Below are 23,896 nucleotides of genomic sequence, written 5' to 3' on the forward strand. Positions count from 1 at the left end.
AGATCAGGGCCAGGGGCTGGCACCCCGGAGCTGGGCTCTCTGCTGGCCTCGGGCCTACAGGCTGCCTCTGGGTGTGCCCGTGGGTGGGGCTGCGTCCCCCACCCAGTTGTTGTTCGGGAGGCAGTGTCCTAGCACTGAGGCCTGCAGGCTGTTGGGTAGGACCAGCTCTTGGAGGGGGTGCCCCACGGCTGGGCAGCACCAGCATCCATGTGGTTGGAGGGCTCAAGACTGGCTGCTGCCCGCGTCTTTGTCCCCAGGGTGAGCCATAGCTGCCCGCCCCCTGCCTCTCCAGGAGACCTCCCCCAAGACCTGGGAGACCTGGCCAAGCTCCCATCAAGGTACGGCTTTCGCCCCCGGGTCCTGGAGCACAAGAGATTCCATGTGTGCCCTTTAAGGGTGGTTTTTCCCCCTAGTCCTGTGGAACTCCCAAAATTACGCCTTGCTGGCCTTAAAAGCCAGATGCTTGGGGGCGTCTCCCTGTGTAGGACCCCGAGCGGGGGAGCCTGGGGTGCGGCTCAGAGGCTCACTCCTGCAGGAGGCATTCTCTGTGATGTCATTCTTCTCCAGAGTATGGTCACCCCCCGGGGGTGTGGAGTGGACTGCAATGCAAGTCGGCCCCTCCCGCCTGTCTCACTGGGGTTCCTTCTTTATGTCCTCAGTTGCAGACCTTCCTGGTAGGTCCCGGTCCTTTTCACTGAGGACTCTTCTGCAGAGCTGTGACTGTGGTGGGCTCACAAGTCCTTGCGCTCTGCCATCCCAGCACACTCCAGCCTGGCCGGGGAATCCCTCTGCACTGACGGACACAGGCCAGCCCCCGCCCGGTAGCCACTGACCGTGTCTGCGGACCAGCGTCGGTGCGGCTAAGGAGCTGCCTGTTTCCTGTAGACTGGCTGATTCGTCTCCTCCCGGAAGTGTCAGCCTCCCTCCAGAGCTGCGTCCCAACGCCAAGTGCACCCCGGCCCCCGAAATGAACCACGCCAGACAACCGTACTTTTCCAATTATAGCTTTTTCTTTTTTCTTTTTTTTTCTTTTTTCTTTTTATGAAAAAGATCACACAGAATTCGCCAACAAACAAAATTCCAAAAGAAACTTAAAAAAAAAAAAAAGGAAAACAACAATTCCCCCAAAAAACAAAACCGAAGTCTGGCTTTTCCTTCCCTTAAGATTGTCTGGACGAGGCCTCCCGTCCCCTGGAAGGTGCGGGGGCTGCTAAGTGCTTCTGTGGGCTGAGTGGGGCCGTCTCCCCGCTCAGCCTCTGCTCTCCCTAGGTCCTTCTCCATCGTGGGGGCAAGTACAGTACACCTGGGCCGGGCGGTGGGCGGGGGGTGTGCTTGGGACAGGAGCGGGGCCCGTGAAGCGGGGTGCTAGACACTCACAATCTAACAGGAAATAAAAAATAATATTCTGCACGTCAGAATGTGTTCGCTTTTTTTTTTTATAATTTCGTAGCTATTTTTTCACAGTTTTAAAAAGTTTATATTTATATATATTTATATATATTTATCTTTATATATATAATTAAAAAGTTGACTCCATTTAAAGGCGTATGATACAGGGGAGAGTCTCTTGGTACAATAAAACTGTACAGGCTAAGAACTGCCGCCTCCCTGCGGGCATGGGGACGAGACTTCAGCACCATGGGGTTGTCTGTAGTGTGAGGGTCTGGACCGGCGGGTGGGCCCTCCCCGGGGCCTCAGGGCATGGAGCCCCCTCCCCTGGCGCCTGGCCAATGCTGCTGGACCACCCCCCTGCCTGGCTCTGCTCCCCGAGTCCAGGCCATCCTGAGAGGGTGGAGGGTGGAGGCTGGACCCCAGGCAGGTGCCCGTGCAGGCCCGGCCGGGTCAGTGAGGCTGGGGTCAGGAGGCCGCCCCGGCCCCACGGTGGGAGGCTCAGGATGGGCGCTGTGCTGAGGGGGCTGGGCACCAGGAGGACCCACCAGCGGCGGGAACCTCCGAGCAAGCATGAGTCTGGTTGCTCAGACACCCCCTCCCACCAAATCCCCAGCTGGCGTCGGCCTGAGGGTCCCGGGGCCTGGCCTGGCCAAGTGCTTACAAGGTGCTGGGGGGCCCCGAGGGGCTGGCAGAGCCATACCCTGATCGCTCAGAGGGGAGGGGGTCTGGACGTGTGCACATGTGAGCACGCACGTGCATGCATACGGGCACACACATGTACACACTGCCGCGTGGGGGCGTCCACGGGCACACCTGCATGCACACGGCCTGCGCACGTGGCCGCCGAGCCCTGGCAGTGGGGCGGGCAGGCCGCCAGCTCAGCAGAGCACGGGCACGCCGTCGGTGGAGAAGATCATGCCCGTGGTGGGCTCGTAGGTGCCCGCCAGGTAGTACAGGCCCTCGCTGTCCTGGTACTTCTTGGTCTTGACCATCTGCTCGTACTGTTCCAGGCCCACCACCAGGCACTTGTGCGACACCGTCTGCACGTCGTTCTCGTCCACGTGCGAGGACTGGTACAGGGCACGCTGCGGACACACGGTGGCATCAGGGGCCGCAGGGGAGCCCCAGAGGGAACCCAAGAAACACGGGGACGGAGGACGAAGGCAGCCAGCAAACCAGACAGAGCCCGTGGGACAGGGATCCAGGCTGAGGCAGAGACAGACCCAGAGACAGACAGACTGACAGACACAGAGACTGAGACACCGAGGGAGGGACAGACGCACCCAGAGACCGAGGGAGAAGACAGCAAGGGTGACAGAGACCGGGAGACAGCAATCAGAGATGCAGGCTCGGGAGATGGAGTGGGCGGGGTCACGGGAGGCCCCACCCCCGCGCTCCTACCTCCATGAAGTCCTTCCTCTGGCTGGAGGCCCGCAGGGAGGCGGGGAGGCTGCGGCCAGACTTCTGGTCCCAGGGCTGTGTGCGCAGACGAGGGGCTGCTGTGAGCCTGGGCCCTGCCCTGCCTGACCCCTGGCTCCTAACCCGGCCCCCAGACCCCAGAGCGGGGCAGCCCGGCCCACCTGGCCCTCGTGGAGGCGCTTGCCCGGGCTGGTCTCCTCGGGGTGGTAGAACCACTTGACGCGGACCACCATGTTGCTGCCCCAGGACTCCCACATGCTCTGGATGCGGCCGATGTAGGGCAGGTTGGGGCGGCCGGCCGACAGGAAGACGGCGCAGTCCCCGATGCGGATCATCTCCTTGCCGCGCACGATGGCCTTGTAGAAGAGCTTGCGGGCCTTGCCCTTCATGCCACGGCGCTGTGGGCAGATGGAGGGGAGGGTGGTCAGGGCGGGTGCGCCACCCCCACCCCAGGCCCCGGGTTCTGCAGGCGCTCCTGATCCGGAGCCCCCGCTCATCCCCGTGGCAGAACAGGGACTTCACATGAACTAAGGCTCCGCGCTGAGAGCCACGTGGGTGACGATGCAGGTGGGGGGAGGGCCCCAGGGTCGCTCCCTGCAGGAGCCACCGCCCTACAGCCACACCCACTGCTGGGGTTCTGACACCAGCCCCTGAGGCAGAGCCGGCCCCTGCTGACCCCCAACTTCCAGACAGGGATGGGAAGGTTGCCTCAGCCCCATGATCTCCGCTCCACAGGACACAGATTCCACTCGACACAACCAGTGCCCATCACTCTCCCGGCAGCCTCAATCTACACACATCACCCGGAGCAGTCTCTGCACCAGCTGGCTCTACCAGGGGCCAGGGAGGGGGGCCTGGGCAGTGTCAACCCCCAGGCAAGGCTGACTGCCCCCCACATTACCCCACGGAAGCCACTGGCTGAGGTCAGAGCTTGGCCGACAGGATCCAGCCCTGGGTTCGTGGCTGCCAGGCCCAGGCGGGGCTGGATTTCTCTTAATTCTTGCAACACACACTCCCTGACGCCCTCTCAGCGCTCCCACCTCGGCTGGCGCTGGGAGAGACCGGAGTGCAGGCTCCAAGGAGGAAACAGACCACCCATCGGAGCCCAAACTCTGTCCCAGGCAGCCCCGGGACCAGTCACTGCCCCCAGGCCAACACTGCCCAGAAGCCAGGCCTGCGCAGCCTGCTCTGCCCTCCAGTGGAGCCCGCGCGCCTTCCCTCCAAACCGACTCCTAAAACCCGCCCCTCCCTTCTCGGATTGGCCACTAGGCGGCGTCAAAGGGTTTTTTTTGTTTGGGTTCTTTTTTTTTTGTATAAACAAGGAAAACCTGCAAGCTTCCTACCTTACCCCCCTGGCCCTTTTCTATTTTTAATTCACTGAGTCTCTCCTGAGACTTTTTTGTTTGGCCACATCACAGCAAGTAGGATCTTTGTTCCTCAACCAGGGATCCAACCTGTGCCCCCTGCAGTGGAAGCAGGGAGTCCTAACCACTGGACAAGGAGGGAAGTCCATAACAGACTTTCTTGCCTGTTCTGTAAACTGCTCAAATTATTTTCAGCTCAAGGCATGGTACAAACTGACTCAAGGTGAGATGGATGGCTAAGACCTCTAAGCCAGCTCATTTTTGACAGCAGGTATGTTTTCAGGCCTCCATGGCTACCTTCCTCAGACTCAAAGAGATGCCCCCTTGATCCATGGGGTGCCCAGTGGGGCTGACCCCGCCCCTGTGGCCAACACGGGACCTGATCTGGCCAATCCAAACAGCCCATCCTCCTTCTGGCCACTGTGATTGGTTCAGGTGTGTGCTCAGGCCCTAAGCCAAAGGAGGCTCCACCTACTCTAGCTGGAACCCTGAAAAAAGATCCTTCCTTTCCACATCACTTCTGAGTTAGCAGGTCAGCTGAAAGCTATAGGGCTGCCTATTGTGAAGAGGAGCGCAGGACAGAGAGAAAGGAGAAACGGAAGCTGGGGGCACAGGCCTGAGAGGGATCTGAAGACAGCCTTTGGGCTGCTGGATCCAGCTGGACCTGAAGCTGAAAACCACACTTTTCTATTAAGAGTTTGGCCCTGTGCTCCGAGCTCTGCAGCAGGAAGTGCACTCAGTAACAGTGACACTGGGATGTGCAGGGAGCAGATGCTAAGGTAAGGACTGGCCACCGCCCTGGGGGCAGGGCAGTGAGGGTGCGCCCGTCCTTGGCTCAGAAACCACCGCTCCGTGATACACCCCTGGATAAGTGTCTGTCGGGATCAGCCGCGGGCCTGGTCAGGGATGTCCACATGTGGCTCATCAGCAAAGACCCTACAAGAATCCATACACCCTGGTTTGCTGTCTTGAGTAGGGGCCTTGCCAAGAGAGGCGCTTTCAGCCTGGAGCCCACAATCCGGGGTGGGTGAAAGTCAGATAGCTCACGCCCTGCAGGGTCAAGAAGCAGATCTTCTGCCCAAGACAACCCCAGGTGACGAATCAAAGGCACGGATGTTGGAAGGAGAGCATGAGCTGTGGGAGTGGGGGAGGACGCCCCCTTGTCTGACAAAGGGGGATCCCCTACCCTATCCTAAACAGCCTTTGGGGGTTCAGACTGGGGCCAGGTAGAGCTGTCTGCCTCACCCCAGGGGATCCAACCGCCCCTGGGTAGCACAGTGGCTAGCTCTAAAGGCTGCTGCCAAGACAGAAACCCCCAAGTTAGTCTGGATACATCACCAGAGAACCAAACCCCTAAAGCCTGCCTGCCTGGCAGCACCGGCATTACAGAGGCCCACACCCAGCAGGGCGCCTGGCTCCCGCGCGGCCTCAGAGGACCCTGACTCAGGGCAGCAGATGCTGTGGGCAAACCTGACCTGACCAGTTGTACCCATGGACCAGGACCCCAGCTCTTCCTGCCCAGGGGTGCGGGGCGGACTGGTGGCCTCTGGGCTGTTCCCCTTCTACATACAGAAGCTTCACGTATGTGCATGTCTATGCAGGTGTGTGCCTGTGCGTGTCCAAGTGTCTGTGTGTGCAGAAGGCGCAGGGTGGGCCAGGAGGGGTCCTTCTGCAGAGCCGACCCCCACCCACTACAGGGGTGGCCATGAGCCTCAGACCCAGTCAGCCAGAATGCTGGGCCTTCTGGGCCACCCTGACTAGCTCAGGACGGGCAGGGACCCAGCCAGGCCCAGGAGACTCAGCCCTGGACTTCGACCTGCAAAGAGGGAAAGAAGTGCCTCTGCTACGACTGCTAACCTGGCTAGCCCGAAAATGAAGTGAAGACAAATAAACTCAGGCCACGTGGCTTTGAGACCAGCCGCACGGTCACTGCAGGCCTGCCACAGGACTGTGTGGGTCAACCAGGTGCCTCCGAGGGTGGGTCTGGGTCCCCGGGACCAGGGGGCAGCGCTGCTCCGGGACGGGCAGGACTCAGGAATCACATGGACTCCACGGCCGTGACCCAACCCTCCACCATGGGGCTGCTGGGATGACAGAGAAAGACAACCCCCCGCCCCACCTACCTGGGTGGGCTTGCCGAACCACTTCCAGAGCTGCCGGGCAGGCAGGAAGGCGGCGATCTTGGGCCGGTTCTCCACGGAGGGCAGGCGCTGCCGCTTGGCCAGCTCCTTGGTGGTGGGGAGGTGAACACCCTCCCTCTTCTTGGGCCGGCTCTTGGCCCCGGCCTGGGCCTTGGGCGGCAGAGGCGGCGTGGGCTGCGGCGGGGGGGCCTGGGCCGCGGGCGCCGGTGCCTTCTTGCTGGGGGAGTGGGCCGAGGAGCGGGCCTTGCCCGCCTGCTTGGGCGCCTTGCTGGGGAGGGCCGGTGGGGCGGAAGGGCCGGCGGCGGGGGCAGGGGCGGCCTCGTCGTCCGAACTGCAGGAGTCGTCGTCTGTGGTGGAGGAGGAGGACGAGGAGGACGAGGAGGAGGAGGAGGAGGAGGAGGACGAGGAGGAGGAGGAGGAGGAGGAGGATGAGGAGGACGAGGACGAGGATGAGGACGAGGAGGAGGAAGAGGAGGAGGAGGACGAGGAGGACGAGGAGGAGGAGGAGGACGAGGACGAGGATGAGGACGAGGCCCTGGAGCTGGAGGCGCTGCAGTTCCGCCCGCCGCCCTGGCCATCCTCCTCGCCCTCCGTCTCGGAGCTGCTGCTGCTGCTGCCGCTGTCGCTGCTACTGCTACCGCTGCCACTGCTGCTCTCCGACTCCTCCGCCCCGTCCTGCTCAGCCTGGCCCTTGTCCGGGCTCTTGGCGGTCCCCGAGTCCTCGAACGCGAGCCCGACCGCAGGCTCCTGGGCCAGGTCACCATCTGCGGCCTTGGGCCGGGCGGCCTTGGGCTCGGGGCTCCCGGCTGCTGGCGTGTAGCCGCCCAGGCTAAGCAGGCCCTTGGGCTCCTCCCGCAGAAGCAGGGCCTCCTTGGCCTTCTTGCTCTTGGGAGACGTCACGCCCTCATGGTCCAGCTTGACCAGCAGCTCAGCCTCCTCCCCCGGCCTCCGGGCGCCCTTGCTGGCCGACTCCTCGGCAGCCCGGGCCTTCTTGGGCTTGGGGCGGGTGGCGGGTATGGTGATGGGCACAGTGACAAGGGGGGTGGGCGCCAGGGCTGCTGCAGGGGCCGGCAGCTCCCCAAAGGGCTCGGGAGCCGGGCAGCTGGCAAAGGTGGACGGCGCTGGGCTGGGCTGTGGGGGTGCAGGGCGAGCCTTGGGGGTCTTGGCCCGCTTGTCCACGGGTTCCGGGGGGCTCTTCTTGGAACCTGGGGTGCTGATGGGCTCCAGGGCCAGTGGGGTAACGGGGACGTCATCTGTTGAGCCGCCCTCCTCCAGGACGGCAGCTCTGTCTGCAAGAGAGGAGGGGGAGCCCCGAGAGTCAGGGCTGGGGGGCCTCTCGGGGCTTCGGGCCGAGCGGCTCTCACAGCCCGCTGTCCCCACGTGCTGGTGGCAAGGTGGCGCTGCCCCGGGCACCCTGCACTGGATTCGGGAAGGACACGCTTTCCTGGACCTCAGCTCTGCCTCTGAGAGACCCACGAGTGCCCTGAGCCTGCTTCCTGTCAGCATTTCTGCACAGGCGGGCGGGGGGTCTCTGTGCAGACACCCCAAGAGTGCGGCAGGCCCCAAGTCCTGGCAGGCTGGCCCCCAAAACATACCGCTCTTGGCTTTGGTGCTGGGTTTCCGCCCACGACCCCGCGCCTTGGCGCCGGGCTCCTCAGACCCTGGCGCGGCCCCATCCTTGCTCTCCCCGGCGTCTTTGCTGGTCTTTCGGCTGCGGCGCTTAGCGCTGGGCACCAGGAGCGCTGGGGATGGCTCCGCACCTGCGGGGCAGCACAGAGAGCGGCTCAGGCCCGCCTCCACCCCCGACTGCTGCGGGAGCATCACCTGTCGTGAGCGGCGGAGCCCAGACCAGCTACGTGGTCGGGCAGGAGGCCCCTCTGCAGGGACGCAGCTCAGGGGTCTGCACCGGCATGCAGCGGGGCTTCCTTGAATAAATGAGCAGGGGAGGGCTGACTGTGGCTTTAATGGTCCTTTCAGAGGATTCACCCTGGAGCCCTGGAGCCATGGCAGTTCTGGGTCAGTGTCTCGGTCCTAACTCTGACTAGTCGAGGGAGCCAGGATGAGGCATCTCCCCTCCAAAGCCCGGGTTTCCTACTGGTCAAAGGGCAGGGGGGACCCAGATCACCACTCACACTGGATCTTGTAGTCGGGTGGCAGGAGGCGGATGTGCGAGAGGGGGATCCTCCCAGTGTCCCCATCGTCGAACTCCACGGTGATGAGGTCCCCATCGTCCTCCAGACCCAGCAAGCCTGTTGGAGGAGGACGGGGTCAGGGGAGGCCCGCGGCCTGCACCCCCTGGCAGACGTGGGGCAGAGGGAGCAGACACTAGCCAGCGAGCAGCCCCAGGTCCAGGACGCATGAGGGCAGGTGGGCGGTGGAGCAGGACATGGGCTTTGAGCCAGGCAGGTCCAGAACTGTGGGCTCCCCTGGTCCAGCCAGGCATGTCCACCCATCCAGGGTCCTCCCCAGAGTGACAACAACGAGCGTGGGACCACACAGCAGAGGGAGCAGGCCGCAGGATGGCGGCTGCAAGAACGCGGGCCTCTCGGAAGACGACACCCGAGTGGACAAGCGGGACCCCCGCCGGGCTAGGCCCGCTGTGCCACAGGGAAGGAAGCCAGCTTTCCAAGGGGAGCCCCGGGGTCCCCTCTCCTGAGCGCCACACACCCCTGCAGGCAGGAGTGCAGGGGTCACTGGGCAGACTGGGGGTCACACGGCAGCGGCGAGCTTTATGCCAGGACACTGGGCACAGCAGAAGAGGGTGGTGGGCACCATGCCAACCAGGGCGACAGTGAAGTCCAAACCCTGGATGGTGACCCCACTTCTAGGCACCGGATGCGGAGCCCTGGGCCCCGAAGGATGGCGCCACGGGCAGGCTGGTGGGAGAGGAGCCGCCAGCGCTGGTAGTTGGCACCCCCCGCTGTCAGGCCCTGCCCACACACAGCTTCCAGTCCCCTTGCTGAGCATCACCAGTGATGAAAGAACAGCCTCCAGCAGAAGAGAGCGGAAGGACAGAGAGGTACAGACAGGAGCCTGCAGAAAGAGGGGAGGGGGACTGCAGAAGGAAATAGCTGAAGAAACCTAAAATGGAAACAGTATGTCCTCAGGGAAAAGAGGAATCCACGGAACAAAAAGAGATCACTGAAAAAAGAAAAAATCAAAGAATAAGAAAGAACTTTTAGGAATTTTATAAACAATAGCAGACACATCAAAAGTGCAACAGAATAGAAGGACCAAAAGGCAGGGGTGAGGAAATCTGCCAGAAAGTAGAACAAAAAGATAAAGATGATAATGGGCAAAAGACAGCAGCAGAGGGCCACCAGACAAGTGTGAGACCCAGGGAGAGAGGGCGAATGAGGGAGGAGGCTCTCCAGGAAGAGACATAAGAAAAATCTCCAGGAATTGGAAATCTACTTTCAAACCAAAGCACCCTTCCCCCAGATACCCAACAAAACACACAGAGAGAGACAGAGAGAGACAAAAAGAGACAGAGAGGAACAGAGACACAGAGACAGAGAGAGACACACAGAGAGAGACACAGAGGAGAGAAAGAGACAGAGAGACCACACGAGATTCCAGATCTAGGAATAAGGGGATGGTGCCAAGTCTCCTGCGATGATTCAGGAATAACCCTGGTGTAGGATACCTCCAACATCAGAACCCAAATAAAAATAGAATGCTGACTTCAGAGAAAGCAACGGAAGGTGATTTCCAATGTAGAATTTATACCCAGATCAACTATCTCTAAAGACCAGGAGAGAATAAGGAGACTGTACTTGAGGAGTTTCCCTCCCATGGATCCTTTCTCTCTGGAAGCCGTGAGAAGGTCCTCTGCCACAAGGAGGGAAAGAGACAGGAAGAGACAGACACGAGATGCAGCACAGGTGAGGTGGAATCCTCAGCAGGGCTGCAAGGGCAGGTCCCAGAAGTGATGCCTGCGAGGCAGGCCTGGAAAGCTGCCAGCCCCCAGGGCTCAGGAGGCTGGAGCCCCAGGAGAGCTGGATGGGGAGGCACGGCTCCCGTCGTCAGGGGACTCCAGCCCAGCGCCCTGCCCCCATCTCCTGGGCACACGGGTGACTTAGGTGGCCGACAGGTGGACTCCCTTGGCCCCCAGGTTTGACTTGGGGCTGTAACACACGCCCAGACTCCTGGTTCACAGATGCATTGGTTCTGCACTAGCTGTGTCCACCACCTGCCCACCTGCTCGTTCTGTCTGCTGCATCCACACCCACATCTTCTGGGCTACTGTTATCCTTTGTCTGCCCAGCTGCCAATCTCTTATTTTGCTCACAAGGTCAGCTTTCCTAGGGAAGCCACCTTCCCGTCTCTTCCAATCCACAGGCAAAACCAAGAAGCTGCCTCACTCATTAGCAAGGACAAGCGTAAGACCTGTAACCCAGGTGACCAAGGCTAGTTCAGTGCAACTCCATCCTGGGACTCAGATGGGAAAGCGGAGCATTTCATGAGGACAGGGTCTGTTCAGACGGTGACAGAGAGTCCTCGGGAGTGGGGAGTGAAGCCAGCACAGCTGAGAGCTGACGGACACGGGAACCCTGAGTCCTGATGCCACCAGGAAACAGTCCTGGTTCCAACCATGTGCAACGCTCTATACTTAAGTCCATCTGAGCTGGCCTTCAGGAACCAAATGGATCCATGCTGACACACTGGGAAAGGGGGTGCTGGGAGGGTCTCGGGGGCAGCTCTCACCTCGGACCACGGTACCAGGGTACAGGCAGCGGTACTGCTGGCTCCAGTAGGCCGCGATCCTGGTCCCTTGCGGCAAGTAGCGCGTGGAGGCCGGCCTCACGTCGATGATCTGGGGAGGGGAGGAATGAGCGCCAGGCCGGCCCCGCCCCAGGCCCCGCCCTCACCGCCTCCTGCAGCAGCCCCGCCCCCACCCCCGCCCCACCCCGCCCCCACCGCCTCCGGCAGCAGCCCTGCCCCCTCCCCACCCCGCCCCGCATCCCCGCCCCCGCCCTCACCGCCTCTTGCAGCAGCTGCTCCAGACAGTAGATGTGAGGCCGGTTCCCGCGTTCACCCTCCACAACCACTCGGTATCTGTACAGCCGGGGCGACGGTGGGGTGACGAGAGGCCCCCCGGGACCCCGCGCAGTCCACGCCAGCTCCACTTCCCGGGCCACCAGGATGGGGTGTGCAAGCCAGGGGGTTGCTGACTTGCTGCACAAGCTTGGGGCAGGTGTCCCCACTCTGGGCCCATCTCCTCGACATGACCAGGCAGGGTCACAGATGCAGGGAAGGCCAGCACAGCCTCGCCTGCTCCCTCCCACTGAGCCCTGTCCACCTTGGGGGCCACCTCGGAGTCCGCTCTACCCCTGGCCCGCTCACAGAGTGTGCTTCCTCTGAGCTTGCCCGAGCCCCCATCCTATGGTGGGGGAGCAGGGAAGCCACAGGTCAGAGAGGTGAGGCAAGGCGCCTACAGCGGCGCAGCAAGGCTCTGGGCGGGGGTCTGAGACTCTGCACAGAGTGGCCCGTCCCCACTCACATGTCTGGCGAGTGCAGGGTCTGCACGTGCCCCGCGTACAGCAGCTTATCGTCCATGGGGATGAGCACACGCAGGCCGTCCTTCAGCTCGTCCTTGTCGATGATGCAGGAGCGAGGGGCTGCGGGCGGGCGGTGAGGTGGGGCTGGAGCAGGGGGCGGCCTCGAGACCCCCCCCAGGCCCACCTGGCCACCCCGTCACCCCTCTCTGCAGTGTGCCCGCGCGCACACCTGCCCACAGCGCACAGGCCCCCTCCCAGTGTCCGCAAAGATCCCAGGCAGGTGGGAACCCAGGTGACGCCCATGCAAGGACCAGCGCTCGCTGAGCCTCAGCCAGAGGCTCCGGGCCATCAGACCCCACTGCTGCCCCTCAATGGCAGTCCCCAGCCTTTCCCATCAGCTCCTTCCTGACCAGGAACGGTGTCTGTTCTGGCGGCAACACCCCCACGGCTAGGCTCCCTCTTCTGACCAGGCCCCAGCCCGAGGCTGCCGCTCCCTTTCCCCTCCATTCTCCTCCAGGCCCCCACACTTGCTTCAGCCTCCTGGACCCAGTCTTCTCTGTAGGGCCCTGGACCCAGCCCCTCACTGCCGTCACCTCACTCAGAGAAACCCAGATCGCTGGCTGGGATGGACGGAGTGACGGGCTCAGGTCTCAGTCCCTGCCTGCACCCACATCCCTGCCACAGCCTCACAGTGGGTGCAATAGGCTTCCCACCTCTTGAACTTTGGCATGGCCATGTGACCTACTTTAGCCAGTGGATGAGGGGAGAAGCACTTGAATCTGAAGGGAGGCCTCCCTCCAGAGGCCTTCCGGTCCCTCTCGAGCCTCTGGCAGCAGGGCCGTGAGAGAACAAGCCCTGGCCAGCCCAGCGGGCCAGGTGGGGCAGACCTGTGTCTGCTGTCAGTGGACCACTAGACACCCCATTAACATGAGAGTCAGCCAGCTGAGGACACCTCACCGTCCTGCTGACAGCCCATCCCAACCCATCACTGAGTCTGCGTGCCTGGTCCTCACACAGCAACAGCTGACAGATACGCTCCTCAGCAGGTGACAAAGCTTCGCGGGGCTGGCCCGGCTCTTCTCACTGCACTCCCCCCACCAATTCACACTCTTTAATCTCAAGCTACAGATCCCCAGATCCAAGTCATCTCCCTGGGAGGTCACCTTCCTGGGATGCCCTCCAGGCACCCCAAACCCCAGCCACCAAGGCTCCCTGTGACCTACCTCGCTGACAGCTGTCCCCACCTGCCAAAACCTGTCCACATGCCTTGCCTCCCCGCCATCTGCTTACATAGCCCCCGTATGCTCCATCCCACCCACGTGCCCCTGGCTCCCCCCACAGGGGTCCCACCATCCCTGGACCCACTCCGCGGTCCACCCCCACCGCTGCTCACCCAGATCCCCCAGCAGCCTCCTAACTCAACCTCCTGCCCCCACCCCCTGCCCCAGCCCTCCAGTTCCCTGTCTACACAGCAGCCAAAGAGCACACCGTGAAATCAAGCTGACCACGCTGACCTCCCTCTTACTGTTCAGGAAGAAGTCCAAGCCCCACTGAGGCCCTCGAGACAGGGGGTCTGCCCTGCCTGCCCCCAGTCCAAGGCTGCTCTCCCGCCCTGACTGAGCAGCCCAGACTCACACGGCCTTCCTGCAGCTCACCTCAGGCACCGTGCTCCCGTCTAACCGCGGGGCTTCTGCACATGCTGTCTCCCCCGTCACCCTGCCCCCTCTCTGTGCGAGCCCGGCCTGGCCCGCTCTGGCCCCGCTGGCAGCTGCCTCTGGGAAGCCCCCGGCACCCCCACACTGCAGGCCGGGGCCCACGCGGCTCTGCAGGCGCTCACCTGGGGTCAGCGGCCGCTCCGCCGCCCCGCCGCGGGGCAGGTGCTCGTCCTCGGAGAAGCTCGAGTCCTGGTTGGGCTCGAAGTCCTCCTCAGCGGCCATGCTCTCCATTAGCTTGCTCACGGCTCCCCCCTTGCCCCGGTTCTGAGAAGAGAGCAGGAGAGACCGACGGCTGAGGCCCGGTCAGAAGCCCGGGGTCACCGTCAGGCTGCCATGCAGCGTGGTGCAGGGAGCAGCCAGATTCCACCTGGGCGCCAGAGGGAGGACAAAGCGGGCCGAGGGAGCACTTCCAGCCGCACACGGATCTTGGGGTGGGGGTGGGGCCATGCAGGGTCGCCCCCATCTGTCAACCAAGCAAAGCAACTCCGCCGTGCCTGGGCCTCCGGGGAACCTCACCTCCTTCTTCACCTCCTTGCCCTTGGCCTTGGCCTTGCTCCTCTTGGCGGAGGCTGGGGAGCTGGTGTGAGGGGCCCGGGCCTCGGCAGGCAGGGCGGGAACACGGGGCGGGGGCAGCGAGGCTCCGGACCCGGCCTCCTTGCCCTTCTTCTTCTGGGGATGAAGCCAGAGAGCGGCCGTCAGAGGGCAGCACGGGCCCACGCCCCACACTCGCCCTCCCACCCCCGGCAAGCATTTCTGGTTTTAATCTTGCTTTATTACCACTATATATTACTTGTTATAAAAAAAAAAAAAGAATATCGACATGCATATAACTGAGTTCCTCTCCAACGATCCCACCAACCGCAGAGGTGACTAGAGGGAATAACGGCGTGGCGTGTCCTTTCCAGAACTTTCCACAAGCACACACAACCATGTAAACTCACAGGCTAAGCAAACACATTTGTGCATACACGGTACTTTCTTGTTTTAAACACAGATGGGAATTTACCGAAAATTCCACTGTGCAACCTTCCTCCCCCCATCCTCTGCCACCTTCCTCCCCCCATCCTCTGCCAAGTGTATCTGGCAGACACAGAGGAGAAGCCTCCCTTTTTATTGTGACCAGGTGCCCAAGGTGCCTTGACGTGGAGACCTGAAATTCATCTGACTGCCCGCCTGCTCTTCCCTCTGCTGAATGACGCCAAGAATAATGACAGTCTCGCTCAGTGAGGCAGACACATTCCTGGAAGGAGCGTGCAGAACCGTGTCCGCACTGCCCGGGGTGCTTCTGGGGACCAGCGGCTACCTTCCTCTCACCCCAGCAGTGGGGGACACCCAGCTCAAAGCCCCCAGGGTGGATCTGGGATGCTCCCTCCAATGGGGGCACGGAAAGTGGGCCAGTGCACGGGGACTGTGCAAGGCTCCGCTTATCAGAGCAAAGGAGTGGGAACAACCCCAATGTAAAGCAACCCGGCGGGTCAGCAGATACAGTCACAAGCTTCCATCCCAGGGGCCAAAGGCTCTGTTCCAAGGGAGAGGCGACAGCATGGGCAACACACGATGACACTCGGGGCAGGAAGCGGGCTCAGGCCGCAGAGGGGACGGGAGGCAAGGGTGGGGGTCACTGTGTGCATTTCAGAAGCGGCGCGCCAGATACCAACGACCAAGTCACGGGCCAGGGGAGACGGAAATTAAGACAGAGAAAAAAAGATGACTGGGCAAATGATACTGAGAGAGCAGCAGAAGTCCCAGCTTCCACAAGAGACGAGTGGGATTCAAAGCCAACAGGGTTAAAAGGAACAAAGTGGGGAATGTTACAAGGATAAATGCATTCGTTTTAACCTCTATTTGGGGGGAGACATATATATAGGTTTATATACATATATACAAGTTTATATATACTGAAGCAACTTGGCACACACGCACGCGTGCACACACACACTCTCTCTTTTCTTATTTCTGATGCGTCTTGTAATCCTGTTCCCATTTCTGAAATTAGAAGGCATCTTGGGAGTGGACGGACAGTTTCTCATGTGGTTATGTCTCCTCTTCCACCTGACTTCTATTATTAAATAGACAGCTTGTCGTATGGGGCATGTCTTTGCAGTTGCACACTCAGGAGGAAAGGGAACTCAACAGCAAAAACTTATCACTGCGTGGAATTTAATTTTCTTCCTTTTCTTTATCATCCAAGTACTGTTATAATAAGATAAAACTGGTAACTCTTTCTTTCCCACTAGCCAGAAAGCCCATTTCTAAGAAACATTTCTTCTTTTAAAAAAAGAAAAGAATTCCAAAGGTGCCAAGTTCTGTAGCCAGAGCAGAGATGTCCATTGCTGGGATGATTACCATGGCAAAACACCATCATCAACCAAATCACCGATGGCCAGCATGGCTGTTGGCAGGAGATATTGAAAACCACGGGATGGCCAGATGGTGGGATACTATTCCGTCACTTAGTGAGTTTAAAAAAAAAATGAAAGAAAAGTAAACTAAAAAGTTCATGGCATATGGGAAGGCACAAGATCTAACTCCAAAAGTGCATCTCACAAAACTGTGCACTCTGTTTGACCCTAGAGCAATTTTCTCTGTGTCTGACGTCTTAGACAGTTAATCTGTTCCGTTCCATCTCTGACTGTATCGTCAGAAGGCTGGGATCAGGTGAGCCCCTGGTCCTCTCCTAACGGAAACTGCCTTTTTGGGAAAGGCTCAGAGAGGCTGGGGGCCCTGTGGTTAAGGGCTCAGGCACTAGACCTCCAGTGTTCTAAGTTCAGCTCTGACGATCATTAGCCGCTAGGCTAACTGGGAAGGTTCCAGGGCTACCTGTGAGGTGCAGTTTGTAAGACTTCGTTACACGGCTTGTAAAACCCGCCTTACATGGCCTTGTAAGGACTCAACTGTGATGTCAAAAGCATTATGTACTTGGTCTCTCCCCACTCCTTGCTGTGTTCCTGATACAGCGCTTCTATGCGCCCTGGCATTTCTGGGGTCACAGGAGCATCTTCTGTTCTAAGGAGGAGACACGTGATGAGCCCGTGGATGGCCTCAGGATGAGGCCTGGTCCGCAGAAAGACAAGCCACGACCCAAGCTTGAACCTTGCTGCCTCATCCCCGTTCTTGGAAGAGGAGCGAGGGGCTGGATGGAGCCTGAGTGACTGCTCTTCATCATGCCTCCGGATGAAGCAGCCACGAAAACCCCTCAGCAATGGGGCTCCGAGCACCGCAGGGCTGGCCCACATACCGAGGAGGGGACACGGGGCTCGGCGCCCCTTCACACACACCGTGCCCCACACGTGTCCTCCACCTGGCTGTTCCCGGGCTGCATCCTTTACAATAAACTGGACCAGTAAATCAAGTGTCTTCCCGAGTTGTCATTCTAGGGAATTATTGACCCGGGGGTGGTGGGGGGTCATGAAAATCCTTGATTTAAAGAGCACAGGTGACCGCCTGGGATGTGGGCCCGGCCTCGGGGGTGGGGTGGGGTGGGGTCTCCACCTGTGGGGTCTGCGCCAGCTTGGGGGAGCTGGAGTCAGACGTGTTTCAGCAGAGGACATGAGCGTCCCTCCCCCAGTACATGCAGCGTACGTGGCAGAGCGATTAGGACATGCCTGACCCCATGTGGGTCCCTCGGTATGGTTACCATCGTTATGTATTATTCTAGCACCTTCTCTCCAGGGACCAGAAAAGCCCGAGGTGGCTTCGGCCGTGAGGGGTCATGAACAAGGGGTCCCTGCGGATGCCACTCAAATGCAGCCCCTTCCTCACTACCAGCCGACACCGAGTCCCATCCCTTTGGGTGGCTTTCTCAAGAATGACATTGTAGTGTGGGGGACATGGGGCAAAGGGGCCTGAGCCAGAGACCAGCGTTGTGAGCTGGCGGTGAGGTATGCAGGCAGCCACCCGAAGCGGGAAGGGCAGCAGGCCTCATCAGTACAGAGTTCTCACAAAGCAGGTGTTCCCTCAGACAGGGGAAAAAAAATCCCATCTCTATTGTCACTACCTGCTCAAGAAATGAGGCTTTCCTTCCGGGCAAGCCTCTGTCACCGACAGAAGTCAGCCGCGGAGCGCGCGACAGTTCCCGCAGAGGCCTTGGAGCACCGCCCGAGCCCACCGCTTCACACCAGGCACTTCTAGCCCGGCTGCTGGGTGCCCTTATCAAAGACGCCCGTCGAGGGGCACCCAGAGGAGCGCCCACCACCCACGGAGGTCTCGGCGGGTACCTGCGTCTCAGCAGCACGCTGCCCCCCGGGGTCCCGGCCACCCTGCGCGTCTGAGCCCCTCGCTGGGCCCCGAGGTCCGGGGGGCCCCGCCCCGGGCCTACCTTCCTGGGGTCCTTCCTGTCCTTGGCGCGGCCGGCGTCCTTGCGCGGGCTGGGCAGGCTGGCCTTGGCGCAGCGGCCGGGTTTGGTGGCGGGGGGCGCGGCGCTGCTGGGCGCGGGGGGCGCCGAGGCGTCGTGCAGGAAGATCCGCTCGCTGCGCCGCCGCGTCCACAGGTCGTCGTCGCTGGCCTCAGGCCCTGCCTCCAGGCCCGGCTCCTTGGGGCCCCGCGACTTGCGGGCCTTGCGCCCCTTCTCAGCCACCAGCTTGGCCTTGTCGGGGCTGCTGGGGCCGGGGGCCCGCGCACTGGGCGTGGCCAGGGCCGGACCTGGCTCCCCCAGCCCCTTCTTGGGCCGCAGCAGCCCGGCGGGTGACCGCTTCCGCACCTTGACCTCGCTCTCCGAGTCGGTGTACTCGAACTCCGTGCCTGCACGCAGGTGAGGGGGGCGCTGTGGACGGGGTGCTCTGCGGCCCCCACTTCCCACCCTGGCCCGCCCATCCCTGCTGCAGGGACCGGGCCACCGGGGAGGCTTCCGCCGCTTCCAGGGAGGAGTCCGAGGCCTAAGGTCAGGAGGACTGTGGCCCACTCCCATCCCGAGTCCCCCAAGCTGCCCATACTCTGCTCCTGACCCTTCGCGCCTGAAGCACCGTCTGGGAATGTGGAGTCTCCTGCCCGGGCATGTGTGAGCTTCCCGGCTCTTCCTGGGCCTCCTCGGGAATCCCGGAGCCCTGGGAGGGTGAGCCGTGGACGGCCCACACCTGCATGGGCAGCAGCTCCAAGGGAGGCGGGCGGGAAAGTCCGCTCAAAATCCCCGAGCCCCAGCAGGGCCTCGCCTCTGCGTCCTGGTGCCACTTCTCACTTGGAGGGTCCTAGACACCCACTCCCCTTTCGAGAGGACAGGACTCCCCAGAACCCACACAGATCTGGGGCCCGGCCCCTCCCCACAGCCAGGGGGCCACCTCCCTCTACTGCAGGGCAGCCCCAGCTACCCCCCCCCCCAACTCCTGGGTTCCTTGAACGCACAACCGCTCCCGAACATCCGCTGTCATCTGTCCTTTTAAGCCCCTGGGTCTTCACTCCTTCTGGCCCCTCTGCCCAGAGCACCATCTCTCCCTGCCCTCCACCTGGACTACTGCAGCCTCCTTTCTGAGAAGACCCACTCCGCGCCCTGGGGAGTCCTTGGGTCACCCCTCCTCACCACAGGTACACGGCACACTGCAGAGGTCCCGTCTGTGTTTGTCTATCCTGGCGGGCTCCGCCCCCCCCAGAAGCAGATCCCCACCTTCTCCCAGAGGCCCCAGCATTGTACAATGCAGTGCTTGGCCCAGAGCTGGTGGCCAAGAAAAGACTCTAAATGGGGATGAGTGGTGCTTCTCTCCCCATCAGGGGAATGAAGAGGGCCTGCCTCCTCCAGGCAGAGCCCAGGGACGAGATGTCTGTGACAGTGGGGGGCTGACCGCCCCAGAGAAGGCCTTGCCCTGGGTCAGCCTACAAGCCAGGGCTGAACCTCGGGGCCTACTGACCCTTGGGCAGCCAGCAGCCGGCCACAAAGGCTCCCGTGGGAGGCTGAGACCCATCACCCCAACAGATGCAGCCTCGGTGGCAAGGGCAGGGCTGGGGAGGGGCCACACTCCAGGGGAAGGAACCACTTGCAAAGAATAACGATCCTATTAATTCCTCTTCTGTTAACAGACTTCCTGCTGCAGGAGAGGCAGCTGGGGCTTTCAGGGCTGATTAGGGTGCAGGCCATAAGACACTCTCGGCCTGTGAGCTCTGCTTCTGGGTATGAGGGAATGAGATCCCACCTGATGACGGGCCCCTTGCAGAAAGCCACCTGAAATCCTGGACGCACACAGAACACTGCAGGTGCACTGCACAGGGAGCCGGTGCAGGGCAGGGCGGTGACCAGGAGTGGACACTCGCCTGCAAGAGCGGAGGTTGGAGCCTCTTGGCTCATGGTAAGATCAGGTAGGAAGACAAACAGTTACGAGCCCAGCGGGGGAGCACAAGCAGTGCCTGGAACAGAGGACGCAGTCTCCGTCAGGGCCCTGCGGTGGGGACAAGCATGAGGCCCGCAGAGACGGAAGCATCTTGCTGCAGCCTCACTGCCGGACAGGCCGGAGCAGGGAATAGAACCCCCATCCTGGATTCCCAGCCAGTGTCCAGTAAAATGCTTCCTCGCCCCAAAAACAGGCAGAAAGGAGGAAGAAAGGAACAAAGAAATAGGCCAAGAAAACAGACAACAAATAGTAGAGAAAAGAATAAGACACAAATAGGATGAAAGTCAAGGGATTAAAAAAAAAAAAAGACATATGATACGAATAATAACCAAAGTCGAGCTGCAGCGGCTGTACAGACATGCATCACTTAATCGTGCTCTGCGGAAACTGCCCCTTTTTACCAACTCGAGATCTGTGGCAACCCTGCGTCGAGCAAGTCTATGGGCAATACTCTTCCAACAGCATTTGTTCCCTCTATGCCTCTGTGTCACATTTTGTTAATTCTCACAAGATTTCAACTTTCTTCATTATCATTATATTATTTTACTTTGTTGTATCTGTCATCAGTGATCTTTGATGTTACTACAACTCACTGAAGGCTCAGGTGATGGTTGTCGATTTTTAGCAATAAAATATTTTTTAACTGAGGCATGTGCTTTTTTCTTAAGACAGAATACTATTGCATCCTTACGACTACAATATAGTATAAACATAACTTTTATATGTATTGGGAAGCCAAAACGTTTTGTGTGGCTCACTTTACTGCAATATTGGCTAAATGCAACATTGTGTTTGTCTGGAATTAAACCCATGTTATCTCTGAGGTACGTCTCTACTATTATCAGATAAAATAGGTTTTAAGACAAAAACTGAGAAACAAAAAAGGACATTTTGCAATGATAAAATGATCAATCCATCAAGAAGACATAATTATAAGCAAATGTAAACAAAATGCAGAAACATACAGAAAAGATTATACACCATGACCAAGTGAGACATAGGCCAGGAATGCAAGGTTGGTTTGACTCTTTACAAAACCAATATAATATACCACATTAATAGGATAAAACATAAAAACCACATGAACAACACATCAACAGACACAGAAAAAGGAACAAAATCTAGTACCCTTTTGTGATAAAATCACTGAACAACGAGAATCAGAAGGAAACTTCCTTAACCCGACAAATGAAAAAACCACTGTTAACATTATCTGTGGGCTTCCCAGGTGGCTCAGTGGTAAAGAACCCACCTGCCAAGCAGGGGACTTGGGTTCAAGGAAGAGATCCTGGGTCAGCAAGATACCCTGGAGAAGGAAGTGGGAACCCACTCCAGTATTCTTGTTTGGGAAATTCCGTGGACAGAGGAGCCTGGCAGGTTACAGTCTATGGGGTCGTAAAGAGTTGGACGTGACTGAGCAACTAAACAACATCATATTTAATGGAAAAAGTATGAATGCTTTCTCACAAAGATATCTATGGGGCAGGGAGGATAGGAAAAAAAACAAAGATATCTTTTCTCACCACTGCTGCTCAGCATTGCATCAAGATCCTAGCCAGAGCAATTAGGCAAGGAAAATAAAGGGAATATACATTGGAAAGGGAAACATAAAACTACCTCTATTTGTAGATGAGATGATCTTATATATAGAAAATCCTAAGGAATCTACTTTAAAAAAATTATTAGAACAAATGAGTTTAGCAAGGATGCAAGATATAAGATCAATTTACAAAAGTAGTTGCATTTCTATATGTTAGCAGCAAACACTCCAAAAGTGAACAGAATTCCATTTATAATAGCATCCAAAAGGACTTCCCTGGTGGCACAGTAAATAAGAATCTTTCCTATATACCAGCAATGAACAAGTGGTAATCTGAAATTTAAAACCTGGTATTACTTACATTAACAATCCCGAAAATGAAGTAAGCTAAATTTAACAAAATATGTAAAAGATACATATGAGGAAAACTATAAAAAAAAAAATCTGATAAAAGAAATCAAAGAAGATATCCCATTGTCAGGGACAGGAAGAACTGATACTGTCAAGGTGTCATTTCTTTCCAAATTGATCTATGGATTCAATGTTAATAAACCCAATAAAAATAGCAGCAAGTTATTTTGTAGACATCAATTCTAAAGTTTGTATATTGAGGCAAAAGGCCCAGAACAGCCAATTCAATATTTAAAGATAAGAACAAAGTCAGAGGACTGAAGGTAGCTCATTTCAAGACTTACTGTAAAGCTGGAGTAATCAAGACAGGGAGATATTGGCAAAAGAACAAACAGGTCAAGGGGACGGCATAGAGAACCCAGAAACAGACTACCATAAGAACTGTCAGATGACGCTTGACCAAGGAGGAAAGGCGAGACAATGGAAAAGAGAATCTTTTCAATAGATGGTGCTGGAGTCAGTAGACATCCACATGCGAAAAAAAACAGAACCTGGACGCAGACCTCACGCCCTTCACAAAAATTAATTCATGGTGGACCACAGGCCTAAACTTAAACTGCAAAAATACAAGATTTCTAGACGATGATGTAGGAGAAAATCTAGATGACCTTTGGTATGGCAGTAAATTTTTAGATACAAAACCAAAGGCACAATCCATTAAAAAAAAAAAAAGAACTGATAAGCTGGACTTCAGTAAAATTAAAATTTTCTGCTTTGTGAAAGGCACTGTCAAGAGAATGAAAAGATGAGATTTAGGAGAAAATATCTGCAAAAGACACATCTGACTGTTATCTGAAATACAAAAGGAACTCTTAAAACTCAGTATTAAGATTTAAATTAAATAACCCAATTTAAGAATAGGACAAAAACCTTAAAAGACACTTTACCAAAGAAGATATGCAGATAGCAAATAATAAGCATATGAAAAGATGCTCCACAGCATATCAGTAGGAAAAATGCAAATTAAAACAATGAGAATGTCCAGAATCCAAAAGACTAACACCAAACACTGGTGAGGATGCTGAGCAGCAGGAACTCGCATTCACTGCTGGCGGAATTGCAAAACCGTACAGTTAACTTTGAAAGAGAGTCTGGCAGTTTCTTAAAAAACTAAGCGTGATCTTAAGATATGCATATAATCCAGTGATCACACTCCTTGGTATTTACCCAAAGGAGCTGAAAACATGTCCAGACAAAAACCTGCACACAGAAGTCTAGAGAAGCTTCAGTGAAAACCACCAGAACTAGGATGTCACCCAGATGTCCTTCGAAGCCCTTGAGCAGGTGAATGAAGAAACAAACTGCGGTCCGTCTTGACAGTGGGACGTTTCTCGGCATAGAAAGCACTGGGTCGCCCAGCCCTGAAAAGACGTGGTCCCGGGAGGTGGTGCGGGCCGCTGGGAATGGGCGCTGGGTTGCATGAAGTCGGGGCAGCTAGGGGAGGCTGGGGGTCGGGGTGGCAGGGTAGCAAGCAGGGCCCATTTCCCATGCCCCAGCCCCTGCCAGGAGGGCCTCACGTGTACCTCCAAGGCTCAGAAAAGGGCAAGGGGAGCTCACAGCCCAAACACATGTGGAGCCATCTCGGTTTCAAACATCAACCCCTGGTGAAGGTGAGCTCGGCCCAGGAGACAGTCCCAAGGTGTCTGTCCGTCCCAAGAAGGCAGAGATACGACTGGAGACGCAGAAAGAGGAGGGACGCAGGGCCAGGACACAGCGGGGCCTCCGGTCCGAGTGTTGGTGCCTGCTGCCTGTCTGCCCACGCGGGCAGCAGGACAGTAAGCTGGCACCTGGCCACCACCACTAATGACCTCCACTGGGTTGCAACCCCAGGCCCATGAAATCTGCCCTGTCTGGGCCAACGCACCTCACTGAATAAACTGCCCCTCCTAACTGCCCTGAGTGTAAAGAGCTTCCCCTTCTTCCAGACCTTTGTGTGGCCTGTTCCTTTCAGGTACACCTCCATTTCTCCTACATCACCTTAGCCAACTCCCATTTTTCTCTCCTGGCTCAGCCTACGTGTTACCAACCTGTAGTGGTCTCCCTTACCCCCGGGCTGGGTCAGGGGCCTCCTGTGGGCTTCCACAGCCCCCAGGGTGTGT

The 23,896-nt window shown here is 58.1% G+C and overlaps 1 protein-coding gene across 4 annotated transcripts in view; it reads right to left on the bottom strand.

Annotated features, from left to right (window-relative positions):
* Positions 1–988: 988 nt before the first annotated feature.
* TNRC18 (trinucleotide repeat containing 18) overlaps positions 989–23,896 on the bottom strand; it is an 81,277-nt gene continuing 58,369 nt past the window's right edge. For all 4 annotated transcript variants that reach the window (XM_065923737.1, XM_065923735.1, XM_065923736.1 and 1 more), the window contains 12 exons: positions 17,851–18,272; positions 14,049–14,201; positions 13,655–13,796; positions 11,820–11,937; positions 11,299–11,374; positions 11,024–11,132; positions 8,449–8,565; positions 7,912–8,076; positions 6,299–7,605; positions 2,973–3,209; positions 2,794–2,868; positions 989–2,477 (listed from right to left, as the gene is read on the bottom strand). In XM_065923737.1, the coding sequence (XP_065779809.1) occupies positions 2,271–2,477; positions 2,794–2,868; positions 2,973–3,209; positions 6,299–7,605; positions 7,912–8,076; positions 8,449–8,565; positions 11,024–11,132; positions 11,299–11,374; positions 11,820–11,937; positions 13,655–13,796; positions 14,049–14,201; positions 17,851–18,272 (3,128 nt within the window). In that variant the 3' untranslated portion in view covers positions 989–2,270. The remainder of the gene's footprint in view (positions 2,478–2,793; positions 2,869–2,972; positions 3,210–6,298; positions 7,606–7,911; positions 8,077–8,448; positions 8,566–11,023; positions 11,133–11,298; positions 11,375–11,819; positions 11,938–13,654; positions 13,797–14,048; positions 14,202–17,850; positions 18,273–23,896) is intronic.

Source organism: Muntiacus reevesi, chromosome 2 (assembly GCF_963930625.1).
Source record: "Muntiacus reevesi chromosome 2, mMunRee1.1, whole genome shotgun sequence".
Taxonomy (NCBI): domain Eukaryota; kingdom Metazoa; phylum Chordata; class Mammalia; order Artiodactyla; family Cervidae; genus Muntiacus; species Muntiacus reevesi.